Source organism: Mobula birostris, chromosome 2 (genome assembly GCF_030028105.1).
Source record: "Mobula birostris isolate sMobBir1 chromosome 2, sMobBir1.hap1, whole genome shotgun sequence".
NCBI lineage: Eukaryota > Metazoa > Chordata > Chondrichthyes > Myliobatiformes > Myliobatidae > Mobula > Mobula birostris.
Genome location: NC_092371.1, coordinates 198929853 through 198950058, shown reverse-complemented (window position 1 = coordinate 198950058; position 20206 = coordinate 198929853). Strand labels below are relative to the sequence as shown.

The 20206-nt window shown below is 41.6% G+C and overlaps 1 protein-coding gene across 1 annotated transcript in view; it reads left to right on the top strand.

Annotated features, from left to right (window-relative positions):
* The window catches only part of LOC140209993 (meprin A subunit alpha-like), a 57247-nt gene that overhangs the window by 23302 nt on the left and 13739 nt on the right, over positions 1–20206 (top strand). The window contains exons 7-10 of the mRNA XM_072278712.1: positions 4589–4764; positions 5309–5530; positions 5628–5774; positions 17733–17948. Of these exons, the coding sequence (XP_072134813.1) occupies positions 4589–4764; positions 5309–5530; positions 5628–5774; positions 17733–17948 (761 nt within the window). The remainder of the gene's footprint in view (positions 1–4588; positions 4765–5308; positions 5531–5627; positions 5775–17732; positions 17949–20206) is intronic.

Here is a 20206-nt window from a genome sequence, read left to right as displayed (position 1 = left end):
AGTCACCCTGCATCCCCTTAGCATCCTCCTCACAGCTAACACTGCCGCCCAGCTTCATGTCATCCGCAAACTTGGAGATGCTGCATTTAATTCCCTCATCCAAGTCATTAATATATATTGTAAACAACTGGGGTCCCAGCACTGAGCCTTGCGGTACCCCACTAGTCACTGCCTGCCATTCTGAAAAGGTCCCATTTATTCCCACTCTTTGCTTCCTGTCTGCCAACCAATTCTCTATCCACATCAATATCTTACCCCCAATACTGTGTGCTTTAAGTTTGCACACTAATCTCCTGTGTGGGACCTTGTCAAAAGCTATTTGAAAATCCAAATATACCACATCCACTGGTTCTCCCCTATCCACTCTACTAGTTACATCCTCAAAAAATTCTATGAGATTTGTCAGACATGATTTTCCTTTCACAAATCCATGCTGACTTTGTCTGATGATTTCACCGCTTTCCAAATGTGCTGTTATCACATCTTTGATAACTGACTCTAGCAGTTTCCCCACCACCGATGTTAGGCTAACCGGTCTATAATTCCCTGGTTTCTCTCTCCCTCCTTTTTTAAAAAGTGGGGTTACATTAGCCACCCTCCTATCCTCAGGAACTAGTCCAGAATCTAAAGAGTTTTGAAAAATTATCACTAATGCATCCATTATTTCTTGGGCTACTTCCTTAAGCACTCTGGGATGCAGACCATCTGGCCCTGGGGATTTATTTGCCTTTAATCCCTTCAGTTTACCTAACACCACTTCCCTACTAACATGTATTTCCCTCAGTTCCTCCATCTCACTGGACTCTCTGTCCCCTACTATTTCCAGAAGATTATTTATGTCCTCCTTAGTGAAGACAGAACCAAAGTAATTATTCAATTGGTCTGCCATGTCCTTGCTCCCCATAATCAATTCACCTATTTCTGTCTGTAGGGGACCTACATTTGTCTTAACCAATCTTTTGCTTTTCACATATCTATAAAAGCTTTTACAGTCAGTTTTTATGTTCCCTGCCAGTTTTCTCTCATAATCTTTCTCCCCCTTCCTAATTAAGCCCTTTGTCCTCCTCTGCTGAACGCTGAATTTCTCCCAGTCCTCAGGTGAGCCATTTTTTCTGGCTAATTTATATGCTTCTTCTTTGGAATTGATACTATCCCTAATTTCCCTTGTCAGCCACGGGTGCACTACCTTCCTTGATTTATTCTTTTGCCAAACTGGGATGAACAATTGTTGTAGTTCATCCATGTGATCTTTAAATGCTTGCCATTGCATATCCACCGTCAACCCTCTAAGTGTCATTTGCCAGTCTATCTTAGCTAATTCATGCCTCATACTTTCAAAGTTACCCTTCTTTAAGTTCTGAACCTTTGTTTCTGAATTAACTATGTCACTCTCCATTTTAATGAAGAATTTCACCATATTATGGTCACTCTTACCCAAGGGGCCTCTCACAACAAGATTGCTAATTAACCCTTCCTCATTGCTTAATACCCAGTCTAGAATAGCCTGCTCTCTAGTTGGTTCCTCGACATGTTGGTTCAAAAACCATCCCGCATACATTCCAAGAAATCCTCTTTCTCAGCACCCTTACCAATTTGGTTCACCCAATCTACATATAGATTGAAGTCACCCATTATAACTGCTGTTCCGTTATTGCACACATTTCTAATTTCCTGTTTAATACCATCCCCAACCTCACTACTACTGTTAGGTGGCCTGTACACAACTCCCACCAGCGTTTTCTGCCCCTTAGTGTTATGCAGCTCTACCCATATCGATTCCACATCTTCCCGGCTTATGTCCTTCCTTTCTATTGCGTTAATCTCCTCTCTAACCAGCAACGCCACCCTACCTCCTTTTCTTTCATGTCTATCCCTCCTGAATATTGAATATCCTTGAGCTTCCATCCTTGGTCACCCTGGAGCCATGTCTCTGTGATCCCAACTATATCATATTCATTAATAACAATCTGCACTTTTAATTCATCCACCTTGTTACAAATGCTCCTTGCATTGACACACAAAGCCTTCAGGCGCTCTTTTACAACTCTCTTAGCCCTTATACAATTATGTTGAAAAGTGGCCCTTTTTAATGCTTGCACTGGATTTGTCGGCCTGCCTCTTTTACTTTTCTCCATAGTACTTTTTGCTTCTACCCTCACTTTACACCCCTCTGTCTCTCTGCACTTGTTCCCATCCCCCTGTTGTGAACTAACCTCCTCTCGCCTAGCCTCTTTAATTTGATTCCCACCCCCCAACCATTCTAGTTTAAAGTCACCTCAGTAGCCCTCGCTAATCTCCCTGCCAGGATATTGTTCCCCCTAGGATTCAAGTGTAACCCGTCCTTTTTGTACAGGTCACGCCTGCGCCAAAAAAGGTCCCAATGATCCAAAAACTTGAATCCCTGCCCCCTGCTCCAATCCCTCAGCCACGCATTTATCCTCCACCTCATTGCATTCCTACTCTCACTGTCGCGTGGCACAGGCAGTTATCCCGAGATTACTATCTTTGCGGTCCTTTTTCTCAACTCCCTTCCTAGCTCCCTATATTCTCCTTTCAGGACCTCTTCCCTTTTCCTACCTATGTCATTGGTACCTATATGTACCACGACCTCTGGCTCCTCACCCTCCCACTTCAGGATATCTTGGACACGATCAGAAGTATCCCGGACCCTGGCACCAGGGAGGCAAACTAACATCCGGGTCTCTGGACTGCGTCCACAGAATCGCCTATCTGACCCCCTTACTATCGAGTCCCCTATTACAACTGCCCTCCTCTTCCTTTCCCTACCCTTCTGAGCTACAGGGCCGGACTCTGTGCCGGAGGCACGGCCACTGTCGCTTCCCCGGGTAAGCTGTCCCCCACAACAGTACTCAAACAGGAGTACCTATTGTCAAGTGACACAGCCACCGGGGTAATCTCTATTACCTGACTCTTCCCCTTCCCCCTCCTAACCGTGACCCACTGTGACTTCTATATATAACACCCATCAGGGTCTTTTTACCCTTCCAGATTCTAAGCTCTACCCACAACAAACCTATGTCACCCCTTTCTAACAAATTGCTTTCATTTTTTGCCAACAGAATTACTCCATCCCTCAGGCTACCTGCCTGCCCTTTTGATGCAATGCGTATCCTTGGACATTAAGCTCCCAACTATAATCTTCTTTCACCCATGATTCAATGATACCCACGGCATCATACCTGCCAATCTGTAACTGTGCTACAAGTTTATCTACCTTATTCTGTATACTGTGTGCATTCGAATATAACACCTTCAGTCCTGTATTCATCGCCTTTTTCAGTTTGTCCCCCCTTTACATTACAACTCATCCCATTGACCACAATTTTGCCCTAAAATTAGCCAGTCCTTTCTAACAGTCTCACGACACACTGCATTTATTTGTACACTAACTACCCTAGCCTCAGCTCTATCACTCTGGTTGCCATTCTCCTGCCAAATTAGTTTAAACCCTCCTGAACAGCTCTAGCAAACCTGACCGCATGGATATTGGTCTCCCTTGGGATCAGGTGTAACCCATCGCGCTTATGCAGGTTATACCCTCCCCAGAAGGAATCCCAATGATCCAGAAAAATGAATCTCTGCCAAAGGCACCAGTTCCTCAGCCAGGCATTTATCTGCAATATCATCCTGTTATCTTCACAAGGTTGCATTCTTAATTATCCTAAATTTAAATTACTGCATATTTATCTCTCAGGAACAGACCCTTCAGCTAGTATAGTGCTAATCACACTGAAATTCTCTTCTCAACCACTTAAATCTAGTCTATGTATCTAACGCTTTGTGTCACCTTTTCTAACTTTTTTAAATGATTAGTTGTTAGGAGATATATGAGTTACATTTCTTCTTACTGCTCTCTATGCTTTGATGAGCTTTCTATGTTAAAGTTGGCATATAACAAAAGAATTCTGTTGAAATTGCTGAAAAGAAACAACAACTTACTTTTAAACATTTTATCTAAATGTTAGGGAAAAGCTGATTTAATCTTTGGAAAACCTCTGGGAAATATTTGAAGTATCATGTTATGGAGAAAGGGGATGGGCACTGAGAGAGAAATAGAAAGATCTGACATACCGCCACTATTAATATCATTCAGTCTCTCCTGGCCTACAGCAAGTCTCAGATCTTTCCTTAATTTTCCTTATCCTCATTTTTTCCATAACATAAGGTATAATGTGGTTTGTAACATGATTTGCCTACATCAGGATCTGGAAGAAGATCCCTGTACTCCACTTCAAGCTTGGAGGTTCTTCTTTTTAACATTGTATAGTATATATTGTCAGTCAAATGAAGTATGTGAGCTATAGCTGAGTTTCTGGCTGTTCTGATGGTACCTGGAAAGAATCCTTGCATATTTCTGCAAGTCATTTTAATCATGAATTTGGTATGCAAACTATTTATGAATGACATAACAACAACCAAAAAATTTGATCTTATTTTAATATTGGCATTATATGGAAATATGTTTTGTACATTGCTACAGTGACCATATTTCAAAAATAGCTACTAGATTCTTAGCTATATTTTTTTCTTTGTATGTAATTGTCGAAATACTGTCTTCATTGAACAGGTGCTGGTCTTTTGTTGGTGATAATCAGAATGGCCAAGATTTGTCCATTGGTGAAAGGTGTGACACAAAAGCTGTTGTTGAGCATGAAATTTTGCATGCACTAGGATTTTACCATGAGCAATCAAGAACAGACCGTGATGACTACGTTAATATTTGGTGGAATGAAATTATTCCTGGTAAGAATTCAAATTAACAATCTCATAGATATATTGCTCCAGTTGAGCAGATTGAGACAAATTCGAAGGGGTCTGGAATTGATGCTGTCTGTGTGGAGTTTGCATGATTTCTCCATGAACACATGGGCTTCCTCCCACATGGTAAAAACTTGCTGATAAAGTAATTAGCTCATTCCAATGACTTCTGAGTGTAGGGTGGAGGTCAGAAGAATCTAAGGGCAATTGATGAGCATGTGTGTGGGGAACAAGTATCAGGGAAATAGAGAGGAGATGGGACAATTGGGATAACTATACTGGGAGCCAATGGGCCAAATGGCATCCTTCAGTATCAATTTGTACTTAAGATATCAAAGTTCTTTTCAAATGATCCTTTAATACCTGAAAACTGTAAGAGAAGAATTGGATTGCCTGGTTGCTGGTATAATGACTAAGGTGTTGTTTCAACAAAATTGTAATCTAATGAAATAAATTTGACTTCTAATCTAATTTTGAAATAAATTGTCCTTCACTGCAGCTGAATGTCAAATGTTGTTCTCTTATTCAGGTGAAGAGCATAATTTTGTTGTGTATGCTGATGACTACATTACTGACCAGAATACCCCATATGATTATGAATCTCTGATGCATTATGCACCATTCTCCTTCAACAAAAACGATAGTGTGCCAACCATCACTACAAAGATACCAGCGTTTAATGACATTATTGGACAGCGATTAGACTTCAGTGCTCTTGATCTGCTAAGGTTAAATCGAATGTATAATTGCAGTAAGTTCAGTTTTTATTTTTCCATTTATGATAGTGGCCTCTTCTGGAGGTTCAGTATTGATTAATTAAATTGATTTTTACTTAAACATTTTTGTAGCTTCCACTTTCACACTGTTGGACCAATGTGCATTTGAGTTCAATAATATCTGTGGCATGATCCAGGGAGAACAGGAAGCTGCTGATTGGGTTCATGTGAAGAGTAGTCCTGGAAATGAGGATCATACTACAAGCGGAAAATGCAGAGGTGAGAGTGAACCATCAAGTTCTTTCAATTTCCCATGATCACCTAATCCACCATTCCGATCCTTGCGCCTGTTCTGTCATCTGGGAAGATCACGGCTGACCTGGATTTACCTGCCTTGTTTGCATAACCTCAAATAAACTTAACTAAAGAAGTCTCAGTTGTGTCTTATCAGATTGGCCTACTCCTCAAAAGTAGTTTAAGAAAGAGTTTTAGATTTACGATACCTTTAGTGTGATGAAGAGCTTTCTGATATTACGACCAAATAGGCGAACTTTCATTTCTTCTTAGTTCTGGATTTCTTGGTGGAAACCTCAATATCTCTTTACCTGTACTATAAAAAATCCTTTAATTGCCTAGACATTTTATCTATGAATACATTTTACTTTGAGAACTGTGGTTGCATATTAGTTATAATTTTAATTATTTGATACTGAACACATTACAACAATCGCAGAGATAAAGGCTGAATTTTGTAAAACATGGATTTGGTTCAATATGAAGCCATCATTATGATTGTGCCCATACACCAAAATGATAAGGTTGTGTCAAATTATCTTGCATGATTACAAATGACATCTAGACTTCAGATATGAATAGAAGATAGAGAAAATCCAGAATACTGATAAATAAGTATTTTGTCAATTATAGATAAAAAGGTTAGCAAAAGACTAAAGAATTGTTCTGTGTTAAAATAAAAACTATGAAGGTTCTGAAATGTGGTTGTATTTTCAACCACTTATAGCATTAAAGTAAAACAAAAATAGTTTACTCATTAACTTTGTTGAATTATGTTAATCTTTTAAAAGATCCTTGAACCTTGTACTTACGAGTCAGCATTTTATTTGGTTCATCCTCCCAAACATCAGATCTCTGAACCTCGCATGGGGAAGACTGGATCATTGATATTCTTTGTCAACAATATAAAGACTACCTGGATGGTGTTTTATTTTTAATGATGAGCTGAGGGTATTGGGTTAACTCTGTTTAATTGCTGACTTATTTTTAATGGACATCAATTAGAAGAAAAATCTTTTATCTATTTTGTGAGTACATCTGTGAGCCTATACACTCAGCACTATTGGAAAGTGTACTGAACATTCTGGGGTAAATCTTATGATGGCAAATTCCTGTGTTCACCAGTTGCAGGACATTTGGAGCACACAGTTTATTCCAGTTGCTGCTGAGTTCCAACTGGAGATAACTTCCAGCAGATTAGAGAAACAGGTCATTTCTGACCAGGGGTCGATGTTGGGGCTGCTTCTTTTTACAATGTATATCGATGATTTAGATTATGGATTAAATGGTTTTGTGGCTAAGTTTGCGGATGACACCAAGACAGGTGGAGGAGCAGGAAGTGTTGAAGAAACAGAAAGGTTGCAGAGAGCCTTGGTCAGTTTACGAGAGTGGGCAAAGAAATGGCAGATGAGATACAATGTTGAGAAATGTATGGTTGTACATTTTGGAAGAAGAAATAATTGGGCAGATTATTATTTAGATAGGGAGAAAATTCAAAAATCAGAAGTGCAAAGGGACTTAGGGGTCCTCGTGCAGCATACCCTAAAGGTTAACCACCAAGTTGGATTGGCGGTAAGGAAAGCGAATGCTATGTTGGCATTCATTTCAAGAGGAATAGTGTATAAGAGTAAGGAGGTGTTGATGAGGCTCTATGGGGCATTGGTGAGACCCATTTGGAATACTGTGCGCAGTTTTGGGCACCCTATCTCAGAAGGGATATACTGATGTTGGAGAGAGTTCAGAGAAGATTTACAAGGATGATTCCTGGAATGCAGGGGCTAACATATGAGGACCGTTTGTCGGCTCTTGGACTGCATTCATTCAAGTATAGAAGAATCAGAGGGGATCTCACAGAAACATTTCGAATGTTGAAAGGGTTGGACAGAGTAGACGTGGAAAAGCTGTTTCTCTTGGTGGGTGAGTCCAGGACAAGAGGCCACAGTCTTAGAATTAGAAGGTACCCAGTTAAAACAGAGATGAGGAGAAATTTTTTTAGCCAGAGGGTCATGGATTTGTGGAATTCGTTGCCACATACAGCTGTGGAGGCCCGATCATTGAGGGTGTTTAAGGAGGAGATTGATAGGTATCTAATTAGTCAGGGTATCAAGGGATATGGGGAAAAAGCTGGAAATTGGAACTAGATGGGAGAATAGTTTAGCGCATGGGGGAGTTGCGGAACAGACTCGATGGGCCGAATGGCCTACTTCTGCTCCTTTGTCTTGTGATCTTGTGATCTTGTGATCTTGTGACCTTAAGTGGCTGGCCTTACTCCCAAATAGCCAGTGAGCTGACCCCATATCCCGGGTCTGAAGCTTGTCACTTTCTGACTTAGAATTGTATTTTCTGTTGATTGATTTCCTGCTGAAGTGATTGTTTTTTTATTTGAAAGAAAAATAGTGAAGTTGTAATGTATTGCATAGTTGTCCTTTCATTATACATAATTCATGTGTCCTCTTTGGACCCTTTCTTACTTGGAGACAATCATATAACCATTTAACCATATAACAATTACAGCATGGAAACAGGCCATCTCGGCCCTTCTAGGCTGTGTTGAACGCTTACTCTCACCTAGTCCCATCTACCTTTACTCAGCCCATAACCCTCCATTCCTTCCCTGTCCATATACCTATCCGACTTTTTTTTTAAATGACAAAATTGAACCTGCCTCTACCACTTCCACTGGAAGCTCGTTCCACACAGCTACCACTCCCCGAGTAGAGAAATTCCCCCTCGAGTTACCCCTAAACTTTTACCCTTTAACTCTCAACTCATGTCCTCTTGCTTGAACTCCCCTACTCTCAATGGTAAAAGCCTATCCACGTCAACTCTATCTATCCCCCATCATAATTTTAAATACCTCTATCAAGTTCCCCCTTAACCTTCTATGCTCCAAAGGATAAAGACCTAACTTGTTCAACCTTTCTCTGTAACTTAGGTGCTGAAACCCAGATAACATTCTAGTAAATCTCCTCTGTACTCTCTCTATTTTGTTGACATCTTTCCTATAATTCAGTGACCAGAACTGTACACAATACTCCAATTTTGGCCTCACCAATGCCTTGTACAATTTTAACATTACATCCCAACTCCTATACTCAATGCTCTGATTTATGAAGGCCAGCATACCAAAAGCTTTCTTCACCACCCTATCCAAATGAGATTCCACCCTCAGGGAACTATGCACTATTATTTCTAGATCCCTCTGTTCTACTGCATTCCTCAGTGCCCTACCATTTACCATGTATGTATTTTGATTAGTCCTACCAAAATGTAGCACCTCACACTTATAAGGAATATTTGTGACATTGACTAAGCTTGAATCTGCTGCTGAGTTAGTCGATTTGTTCCAATTTTAGTGAAGGATCTGAGGTATTCTTTTAACTGAGTACCCAGCATTTGGCGAGGTGCAAAGGCAGGACGTGAAGAATAAATCCCGGAGCTGCATGAAGTTTGAGCCTAAATAGCCCAGGTCAAGCCAGGAGCAGCACAGTGAAGGCCAAATGGACAGATTGAGGTTACAGTCCATGAGCCAGTAGGGTTGGTCAGTACCATCTGAGGGGAATAATGCTCATAGTGATTTTTGACAAGGTATACATCTCTGGAGTTAGGAAATATGCACCAATGGTAGCTATATTACTTCAAACAAGTAATCAGTTTTTGTATATAGTCATAGTCATACTTTATTGATCCCAGGGGAAATTGGTTTTCATTACAGTTGCACCATAAATAATAAATAGTAATAAAACCATAAATAGTTAAATAGTAATATGTAAATTATGCCAGTAAATTATGAAATAAGTCCAGGACCAGCCTATTGGCTCAGGGTGTCTGACCCTCCAAGGGAGGAGTTGTAAAGTTTGATGGCCACAGGCAGGAATGACTTCCTATGACGCTCTGTGTTGCATCTTGGAGGAATGAGTCTCTGACTGATATATATTCCATATTAACATCAGTACAGCAGAAAATGTTACCCCACCCCGCCAAAAGGTAAAAAACCTCATTTGGAGAGATTTCTGGAGTTTTATCCATGTCATGATATTTTTCATATTGTTGTATCAAATCAAAACTATCTTAAGTTTTTGTCATCGCATATAGAATTACAGTACAATAACTCAAATGTGGTGTTCCACACGGCCATAACCTAGGCCCCATTTGGTTGTAAAATGAATATATTTAATTAAAGACTGCTTTCCATACTTTGTTTTCCATATTTTCATAACCTATTAATAATCATAATAATTTTCCGAGTCTTCCATGTCTTCCACATATTCATTTGAACTTTCCACACTCTCTGAGGCGGATGCCTGGTTCTCATAGTCTGCCAGTCTACACATGTCAGTACACCTGAGGCTATTTGCAACACACATACATCTTGGGACTGAACATTTTTTGGACAGTTGCAGGCCAGTAGATCCAGGATGGCATCGAGTGCTGGCTGGCCCTCCATCCAGTGCACCACCAACTGTTCAGCTTCCTCTTCTCTCTCCATCTTCCATCCTCTGCCAACAGGGCTTGGCACCTGTGTGTCCTTTTCCAAACATCTTCTCCATATACCAGCCTGGTAGCTGGCTTGCTGTGCATGTTTTGTTAAGCAGTCCTTGCATGGTGGGAGTTGATGACTTTTGATTTCACCTTTTTTGGCACAGAAGAGGTGATACCTGAGCTCATTGACCTTGGTGGTCGATGCTTTTGTGGCATACAGGAGATATGTAAACGCCTCCAGTTTGTCCATCAGTTCTGGGGAGAGATCCTATTCCTGACGCAACTCTAAGAATGTGTCCTGAGTTTCCCTGTTGCTGGTCAGAAGTTTTAGGGCACTTACCTTCCCTTTGCCTGCAAAAGCACTTACAGTGTCACATCCTGTATATGCGTGCAACCCGATGAGAGCCCTACAAACCTCTATGCCAACAGTGACAACAAACTTCCTGATGTCTACAAGCCTTGTATGGGTTCTAGTGCCACACTTCTGGAACAATGGGGCCTCAATCTTGTCACAAAATGCTGAAGACATGATAAATCCGTGTCTTCTGAGCAGATCACTACAGAGCGGTATCCCCCTCTTGTGGCATGGGCAGCATGGAGAAGTAGGCGGCCATCTGCTTCTTCTTGTAGACACTGAAGAGCTGACACCTCCTCACTGCCTTGAGATGTGATTCTGTAACATTTGTCATTCACAGTTGCATACAAAATCTTCTCCAGTAGCTTTGCTCTGTACTCTGCCTTCCTCCATTCATGGACTATGAAGCTAACGAGACTATTTTTGTTACTGACTTTGGTCAAGAAGCTCCTCCACTGCCTCACCATCTGTGTGCCTGTGATAGCTTGCAACTCATGACCAGTCTCTTCACCCCGTAGAGATCGTTCACTATTATTGATAGAGTTCTCCTTGTACGTGTCAAACACAACATCTATTCTGCTACTCTGACTGGCTTCCCTCAGAGCCATATCCAGAACTGTTGTGGCAACATCTCTGAAAGTAACTTGATCACCTTTCACTCTTTGGACCAAGTTCATTCCATCAGCCACTGTAGCAGAGTTTCCTAGGAGTTGCTCTTCTACTGCTACATTTTTCTGCAAGGATGTGGCTGAAGTAGCTTTATTTGTCTTTCTCAGCGATCCGTGTTTGGATTACCAGCAGCAGTGGCCATCCACGGATCAAATGGTTGGAAAGAGCAATGCAATGTTGAGGTCCAGGGAAAGCTCTACAATGAACATGGAACATAGAATAGTACAGCACAGTATAGGCCCTTCGGCCCACATTGTTGTGCCGACCCTTAAACCCTGCCTCTCATATACCCCTCCACCTTAAATTCCTCCATATACCTGTCTAGTAGTCTCTTAAATTTCACTAATGTACCTGCCTCCACCACTGACTCAGGCAGTGCATTCCACACACCAACCACTCTCTGAGTGAAAACCTTTCCTCTAATATCCCCCTTGAACTTCCCACCCCTTACCTTAAAGCCATGTCCTCTTGTACTGAGCAGTGGTGCCCTGGGGAAGAGGCACTGGCTGCCTACTCTATCTATTAGCCCTAGCTCCCTTAATCTCTGATCATGATGCATTCTTCAACTTCCTCACAGACAGGACTCAGGCTGTAAACATAGGGGACAAGCTCTCCTCTACGATCACTCTGAGCACCGGTGCCCCACAAGGCTGTGTACTCAGCCCCCTGCTCTACTCACTGTACACCCATCATTGTGTAGCCAAGTTTCCATCAAATTCAATATATAAGTTTGCTGATGACACAACAATTGTTCTCAGGTAATGATGAGTTTGAGTACCGAGAGGAAATTAAGAACCTGGTGGCATGGTGCGAAGACAATAACCTATCCCTCAACGTCAGCAAGACGAAGGAATTGGTTGTTGACTTCAGAAGGAGTAGCAGACCGCACAACCCAATTTACGTCGGTGGTGCGCAAGTGGAACAGGTCAAAAGCTTTAAGTTCCTCGGGGTCAATATCACAAATGACCTGACTTGGTCCAACCAAGCAGAGTCCACTGCCAAGAAGGTCCACCAGTGCCTTTACTTCCTGAGAAAACTGAAGAAATTTGGTCCGTCCCCTAAAACCCTCACTAATTTTTATAGATGCACCGTAGAAAGCATTCTTCTAGGGTGCATCACAATCTGGTATGGAAGTTGTCCTGTCCAAGACCGAAAGAAGCTGCAGAAGATCGTGAACATGGTGCAGCACATCACACAAACCAATCTTCCGTCCTTGGACTCACTTTACACCGCATGCTGTCGGAGCAGTGCTGCCAGGATAATCAAGGACACGACCCACCCAGCCAACACACTTTTCGTCCCTCTTCCCTCCGGGAGAAGGCTCAGGAGCTTGAAGATTCGTACGGCCAGTTTTTGGAACAGCTTCTTTCCAACTGTGATGAGACTGCTGAACGGATTCTGACCCGGATCTGGGCCATACCCTCCAAATATCCGGACCTGCCTCTCGGTTTTTTTTGCACTACCTTACTTCCCATTTTTTGATTTTCTATTTATGATTTATAATTTAAATTTTAATACTTATTAATTTTTACTATTTTTAATATTTAATATTTGTAATCCAGGGAGCGGGAAGCACAGAATCAAATATCGCTGTGATGATTTTACGTTCTAGTATCAATTGCTTGGCGACAATAAAGTAAAGTAAAGTAAAGTAAAGTACTCTTTAAACCAGGCAGCATTCTGGTAAGTCTCCTCTGTACGCTTTCCAATGCTTCCACATCCTTCCTATAGTGAGACGATCAGAACTGGACACAGTTCTCCAAGTGTGGCCTAACCAGAGTTTTATAGAGCTGCATCATTACCCTGTGACTCTTAAACTCTATCCCTTGACTTATGAAATCTAACACTCCATAAGCTTTCTTAACTACCCTATCTACCTGTGAGGCAACTTTCAGGGATCTGTGGACATGTACCCCCAGATCCCTCTGCTCCTTCACACTACCAAGTATCCTGCCATTTACTTTGTACTCTGCCTTGGAGTTTGTCCTCCAAAGTGTACCACCTCACACTTCTCCAGGTTGAACTCCATCTGCCACTTCTGCATCCTATCAATGTTTCTCTGCAATCTTTGACAATCTTCTACACTATCCACAACACCACCAACCTTTATGTCGTCTGCAAACTTGCCAACCCACCCTCCTACCCCCACATCTAGGTTGTTAATAAAAATCATGAAAACTAGAGGTCCCAGAACTGATTCTTGTGGGACACCACTAGTCACAACCCTCCAATCCAAATGTACTCCCTCCACCACAGCCCTCTGCTTTCCGCAGGCAAGCCAATTCTGACTCTACCTGGCCAAACTTCCCTATTTCCCATGCCTTCTGACTTTCTGAATAAGACTACTGTGTGGAACCTTGTTAAATGCCTTACTAAAATCAATGTGGATCACATCCACGGCACTACCCTCATCTACGTACCTGGTCACTTCCTCAAAGAACTCTATCAGGCTTGTTTAACACAATATGCCCTTCAAAAAGCCATGCTGACTGTCCCTGATCAGACTATGATTCTCTAAATGCCCATAGATCCTATCTCTAACAATCTTTTCCAACAGCTTTCCCACCACAGATGTAAGGCTCACTGGTCTATAATTACCCGGACTATCCCTACTACCTTTCTTGAACAGGGGGACAACATTCGTGTCCCTCCAATCCTCCGGTACCATTCCCGTGGACAACGAGGACATCAAGATCCTAGCCAGAGGCTCAGCAATCTCTTCCCTCGCGTCATGGAGCAGCCAGGGGAATATTCCATCAGGCCCTGGGGACTTACCCGTCCTAATGTATTTTAACAACTCCAACACCTCCTCTCCCTTAATATCAACATGCTCCAGAACGTCAACCTCACTCATATTGCCCTCACTGTCATCAAGTTCCCTCTCATTGGTGAATACCGAAGAGAAGTATTCATTGAGGACCTTGCTCACTTCCACAGCCTCCAGGCACACCTTCCCACCTTTATTTCTAATTGGTCCTATCTTCACTCCTGTCATCCTTTTTTTCTTCACATAATTGAAGAATGCCTTGGGGTTTTCCTTTACCCTACTCGCCAAGGCCTTCTCATGCCCCCTTGTTGCTCTTCTCAGCCCCTTCTTAAGCTCCTTTCTTGCTTCTCTATATTCCTCAATAGACCCATCTGATTCTTGCTTCCTAAACCTCATGTATGCTGCCTTCTTCCACCTGACTAGATTCTCCACCTCACTTGTTACCCATGGTTCCTTCATCCTACCATTCTTTATCTTCCTCACCAATATTATCTTCCTCTTCCAGTATTAGGGAAGTTAAAGTCACCCATGATAACAACCCTGTTATTTTTGCACCTTTCCAAAATGTGCCTCCCAATCTGCTCCTCAGTATCTCTGCTGCTACCAGGGGGCCTGTAGAATTCTCCCAATAGAGTAACTGCTCCCTTCCTGTTCCTGACTTCTACCCATACTGACTCAAAAGAGGATCCTGCTACATTACCCACCCTTTCTGTAACTGCAATAGTATCCCTGACCGGTAATGCCACCCCTCCCCTTCCCCCCCCCTTCTCTATCCCTTTTGAAGCACTGAAATCCATGAATTTTGAGAATCCATTCCTGCCCTGGTGCCAGCCAAGTCTCTGTAATGGGCACTAGATCATAATTCCATGTATGTATCCAAGCTCTCAGTTCATCACCTTTGTTCCTGATGCTTCTTGCATTGAAGTACACGCACTTTAGCCCTTCTACCTTACTACCTTTACACCCTTTATTCTGCTTCTCTTTCCTCAAAGCCTGTTTATCTGTTGGATCTAGCTTTACTCTGTGCACTATACTTGCAGTTCTCACATGACCTTTATCCTCCTCCACCTCACTATCTGATTCCCCTCCCCCTGCAAATCTAGTTTAAACTCCCCAGAGCAGCACTAGCAAACCTTCCCACAAGGATGTTAGTCCTCCACCAGTTCAGATGCAATCCGTCCCATCTTCCCCAAAACGAGGCCCAATTGTCCAGAAACATGAACCCCTCCCTCCTGCACCAACTCCTTAGCCACATATTTAACTGCATTATCTTCCTATTTCTAGCCTCACTAGCATGTGGCATGGGTAGCAATCCTGATATTGCAACTCTGTAGGTCCTGTCTTTCAACTTTGCACCGAACTCCCTAAATTCTCTTTGCAGGACCTCCTCCTTCTTCCTATCCATGTCACTGGTCCCTACATGGACCGCGACATCTGGCTGCTCACCCTCTCTCGAGAATACTGAGAACTCGATCTGAGACATTATGGACCCTGGCACCAGGGAGGCAACAGACCATCCAGGATTCCCGATTTCTTCCACAGAACCTCTTATCTGTCCCCCTAACTATTGAATCCCCTATCACTACTGCCCTCCTCTTTTCCCTCCTTCCCTTCTGAGCTGAGGGTCCAGTCTCGGTGCCAGAGACGCAACCACTACAACTTGTCCCTGGTAGGTCGTCCCCACCAATAGTATCCAAAATGGTATACTTATTATTGATGGGAATGGCCACAGGGGTGCTCTGCTCATTTTGTCTATTCCCCTTCCCTCTCCTGACAGTCAACCAGCTTCCTGTCTCCTGACTTTTAGGGGTGACTATCTCCCTGAAACTCCTCTCAATTTCTGCCTCTGCCTCACGAATGATCCGAAGTTCATCCAGCTCCAGCTCCAGTTCCCTAACTCGGTTTGTCAGGAGCTGCAGCTGGATGAACAGGTGTAGTTATCAGGGACAATTGTGCTCGCCCTGACTTCCCATATACTGCATATGGAGCACTCAACTGCCCTAACTGCTGCCTCCATTACCTACTTCTAAGTTAATTAGATTAATTAAAGGAACTTACCTGGCCTTACCTCACTGGGAGCAAGCTCGTCCTCAGCCTCTGCTCGCCGAAGCGTCTTGAGCCAAAACCTTCCTACTCTGTCTCCCACTACTCCGTCGCCCACTCCCACGATGCCCGCTCTGTTAATCTGTTTGCTTTTTAAAGTCTCCCGCTGTCTCACAGGCTGACCTTCACGCGCTTGCACAGTCGTGCCCCGTTCAAACTGCCGAAGAAATGAACTTCCCCTTTGCAGCAGAATCAGAATCAGAATCAGGTTTATTATCACCGGCATGTGTCGTGAAATTTGTTAACTTAGCAGCAGCAGTTCAATGCAATACATAATATAGAAGAGAAAAAAAAGACAAATAAAATAATAATAATAACTAAACAAGTAAATCAATTACGTATATTGAATAGATTAAAAAATGTGCAAAAACAGAAATACTGTATATTAAAAAAAGTGAGGTAATGTCCAAAGGTTCAATGTCCATTTAGGAATCGGATGGCAGAGAAGAAGAAGCTGTTCCTGAATCACTGAATGTGTGCCTTCAGGCTTCTGTACCTCCTACCTGATGGTAACAGTGAGAAAAGGGCATGCCCTGGGTGCTCGAGGTCCTTAATAATGGACGCTGCCTTTCTGAGACACCGCTCCCTACAGATGTCCTGGGAACTTTGTAGGCTAGCGCCCAAGATGGAGCTGACTAGATTTACAACCCTCTGCAGCTTCTTTCAGTCCTGTGCAGTAGCCACCACCCCCCCCATGCCAGACAGTGATGCAGCCTGTCAGAATGCTCTCCACGGTACATCTATAGAAGATTTTGAGTGTATTTGTTGACATGCCAAATCTCTTCAAACTCCTAATGAATTACATTATTCTCCTTAGGCACTGGTATAATTGTTGCCTTTTTGAAACAAGTGGGAACTTCTGCCTGTAGCAGTGAGAAGTTGAGCATAGAACTCCTCTGGATTATTGAGTGGCTGAATAAAATATAGGAAGAGTGTCACCTATCCCTGTTGGCCTGGTTTGAAAAAAAAGAAGTAAAGAATTAACAGGGTGGCTCTAAAGGGGATTGATTGCATTGCTGGAGAAAGAAAGAAAGAGAGAAAGAAGGAAAGAGAGAAAAGAGAGAGAGAGAGAAAGAGGAAGCAAGAGAAAGAAAGAGAAAGAAAGAAAGAAAGAAAGACAGACTTGCTTGCAGTGGCATATCAATGGACGAAACAGGAGTGGAACTAAGATATAACTGGTATGCAAACACTTATTTCAGTATTGATCTAACATTGGCAGTCCCTAAATGGTCAACCGATTGCTAATAGGCATTTGCCACATTTTTAAAGTTATATAAATATTATTAACTTAAGCAGAGCTCCTGTTTTATCCAGTTCTATCCAGTGAGAAACAACTAATCAGTATAGTCTTCAATTGTTTATTTAATTGCTTAATTTGAAACATGTTTCAACCTCAAACTTGATTTGATTTAGATGTGTGAAACTAAAAATTACACTTTTCCTGTTATTTGCACTTTGTACGTCTTAATTCATCAAATTGCTGCAGATTCGTCAAATTGAGTTTTTTTTTACTACATTCAAAATAATTCCACATTCTCCAGTTTCTAACAAATTATTCACAATTTAGATGCTGGATACTTCATGTATCTTGATACTAAGGATGGCAAGACAGGTCAAAGTGCTGCTCTGGAGTCCAGGATCCTGTACCCCAGAAGGAATGAGCAGTGTCTTCAGTTTTTCTACAAAATGACAGGCAGTCCAATGGATAAGCTCGTTATATGGATGAAAATGGATGACGGAACTGGAAATATTCGAAAACTAGTTAAAATTCATACATTACAAGGTATGAACTTTTGAGGTTAATAAGAATGCAATCTTTTACTTCATCACTATTTCCCGACACCAACCTCACAGTTAGAGACTTAGAGAAATACAAAAAGGAAACAGGCTGCCCATGGTGCTTTCCAATTTAGTCCTATTTGCCTGCATTTGGCCCATAACCCTCTAAATACTCCCATCTATGTAGTTACCTTAGTGTCTGAATGTTTATTATCTAACTGTCTATTAATCTCTGACTTGAATATACTCACGGACTGAGCTGAATTTTACTACACCCAGGTAAAGAAAATTCTCCTCATTTCTGGCCCATCTGGCCAAATAGTTATTTTAAAATTATTACCTTTGGTTCTAGATATCCCAGCCAGGGGAAATATCTTTCCAACATCTACCTAGTCAAGTTTTATGCTTCTTAATGTCGTCACTCTCAATTATTGGTCTAGTCTTCTTAATCTCTCATTAAATGCCAAATCTGGTGAACTTTTATTCCTCTTGCTTTGTCACAGATCTGTACATAATATTTCAAATGTAGTCTCACCAGGGTCAATGTAATCAGAGCAAAACTCTTCCATTCTTGTACTCTACTCCACTTACAATTAAAGGCAATGCACTGTCTACCTTCCTAGTTGTTTGTTGTACCTGTATGTTAATTTTCAGTCTAAGGATAAGGATGCCCAGATCCCCCTTAACACCAACCAATTTTCAATCTCTCACCACTTAAAAAAAGACACTCTAGCTTTCTGTTTTCCCTACCAAACTAATTGATCTCATACATTTCCATAATATTTTCCACCTGACATGTCTAATTCAATCTGTCACCTTTTCTATATCCCTCTACATTTTCATTGCATCCACCTGACAGCCCACACTGCCACCTTGCTTTGTATCATCACCAAACTGGTTATATTACACTTATAGCCTTCATCTGTTTCATTGGTATACAGTACATTGTGAACATCTGGAGGCACAGCAGCATTCCCTGTGGTAACCCACTCCCCACAGCATTTTAAGCTAGAAAGTAATCTGTTCACTGTTGATGAAGTAATCCTCAACCCATGCAAGCTATTATTCCCACATGCATTCGCTTTCATTTTGTTTAATTATCTCCTAATGTGGCAGCCTATTTAGAAAGCCAAATGCATTGCATTAGCTAGCTTGTTCTTACTTATTTTGGAAACTCCCATCTCAAATAGCTCTAACAGATTAATCAAACGTTTTTTATCTGTCATAAGTTTATCTTGATTCCAGCCACATCTATTTTCTAAGTACCTTGTGAACACTAAGCAGGTTTCTTCCCCGCTGCCATTAGGTTCTTTAACAGACCATTACCTTGGATTAAATTTATTTTATCCCTCATCTCGTCCAGCATTTCCAGCATTTTTTCTACTTTCTGATATTAGATTAATTGACATATTGTTCCTTGTCTTCTCTTTCACTTTGTAGCTACTAGGAAGCAATTTACATTTGCTATCTTCTTATCTGTGGAAACCATTCCCAAGTTTACAGAATTTTCCATAGCCACAAGTTTCTAAACCCAAAGTTGCAGATCTTTATGCCTTGGGAGCCTATAGCCATTCAGCCCCCAGAAAATCAACAATAATAATTTTTACTGATGATTAACTTGCTAATAATGTCCCTGAGTTTCTCATTTAATCTGGATCAGCAGTTCTACAAATTTCAGAGAAATTTCCTCTTCTTCTGTTAAGATAGCTGTGAAGTATTTATCTAATTTCTCTTTAATTCCCTTATTCCTGTCTCAGTCAGTGAGGACTTTACATTAATTTTGATTGATCTTATTATTTATTTCCATAGCTTAGTTATAGCTCAGTTGGCTAAATGGAAAATAAGACAGATTGTGAAATGAATAAGTAGACAATGTTTTTTTTGTCCAATGGATACAATATATTTGAGAATAAGGAAAAAGACTATCAATAAAAGGCAGAATACCAACCACGGTATTGTTGTGGATGAAACCGTCCAATGGGAAGGAAGTGCCAAGCAACGTTACTGTTTATTGGATATTTCTTTATTATATGTTTAGATGCAATTATCAGTTGTCAGAATTGAAAGCCCTGAAAGGGAAAGGATTGTGAGGAAGGTTGGCCTGAATGTCCATTCAGATTTGGGGAGGGGCATCCAGAAATTAGAGAAAAAGAATCTGGAATTGGAAAGAGGCATTCAATTGTTGTTCTAAATTTTGGTAATAATAGGAAAGGAAAGGTACATCGCATCCGGAGATTCTCCGGTTAGCGGACGATTTCCCTT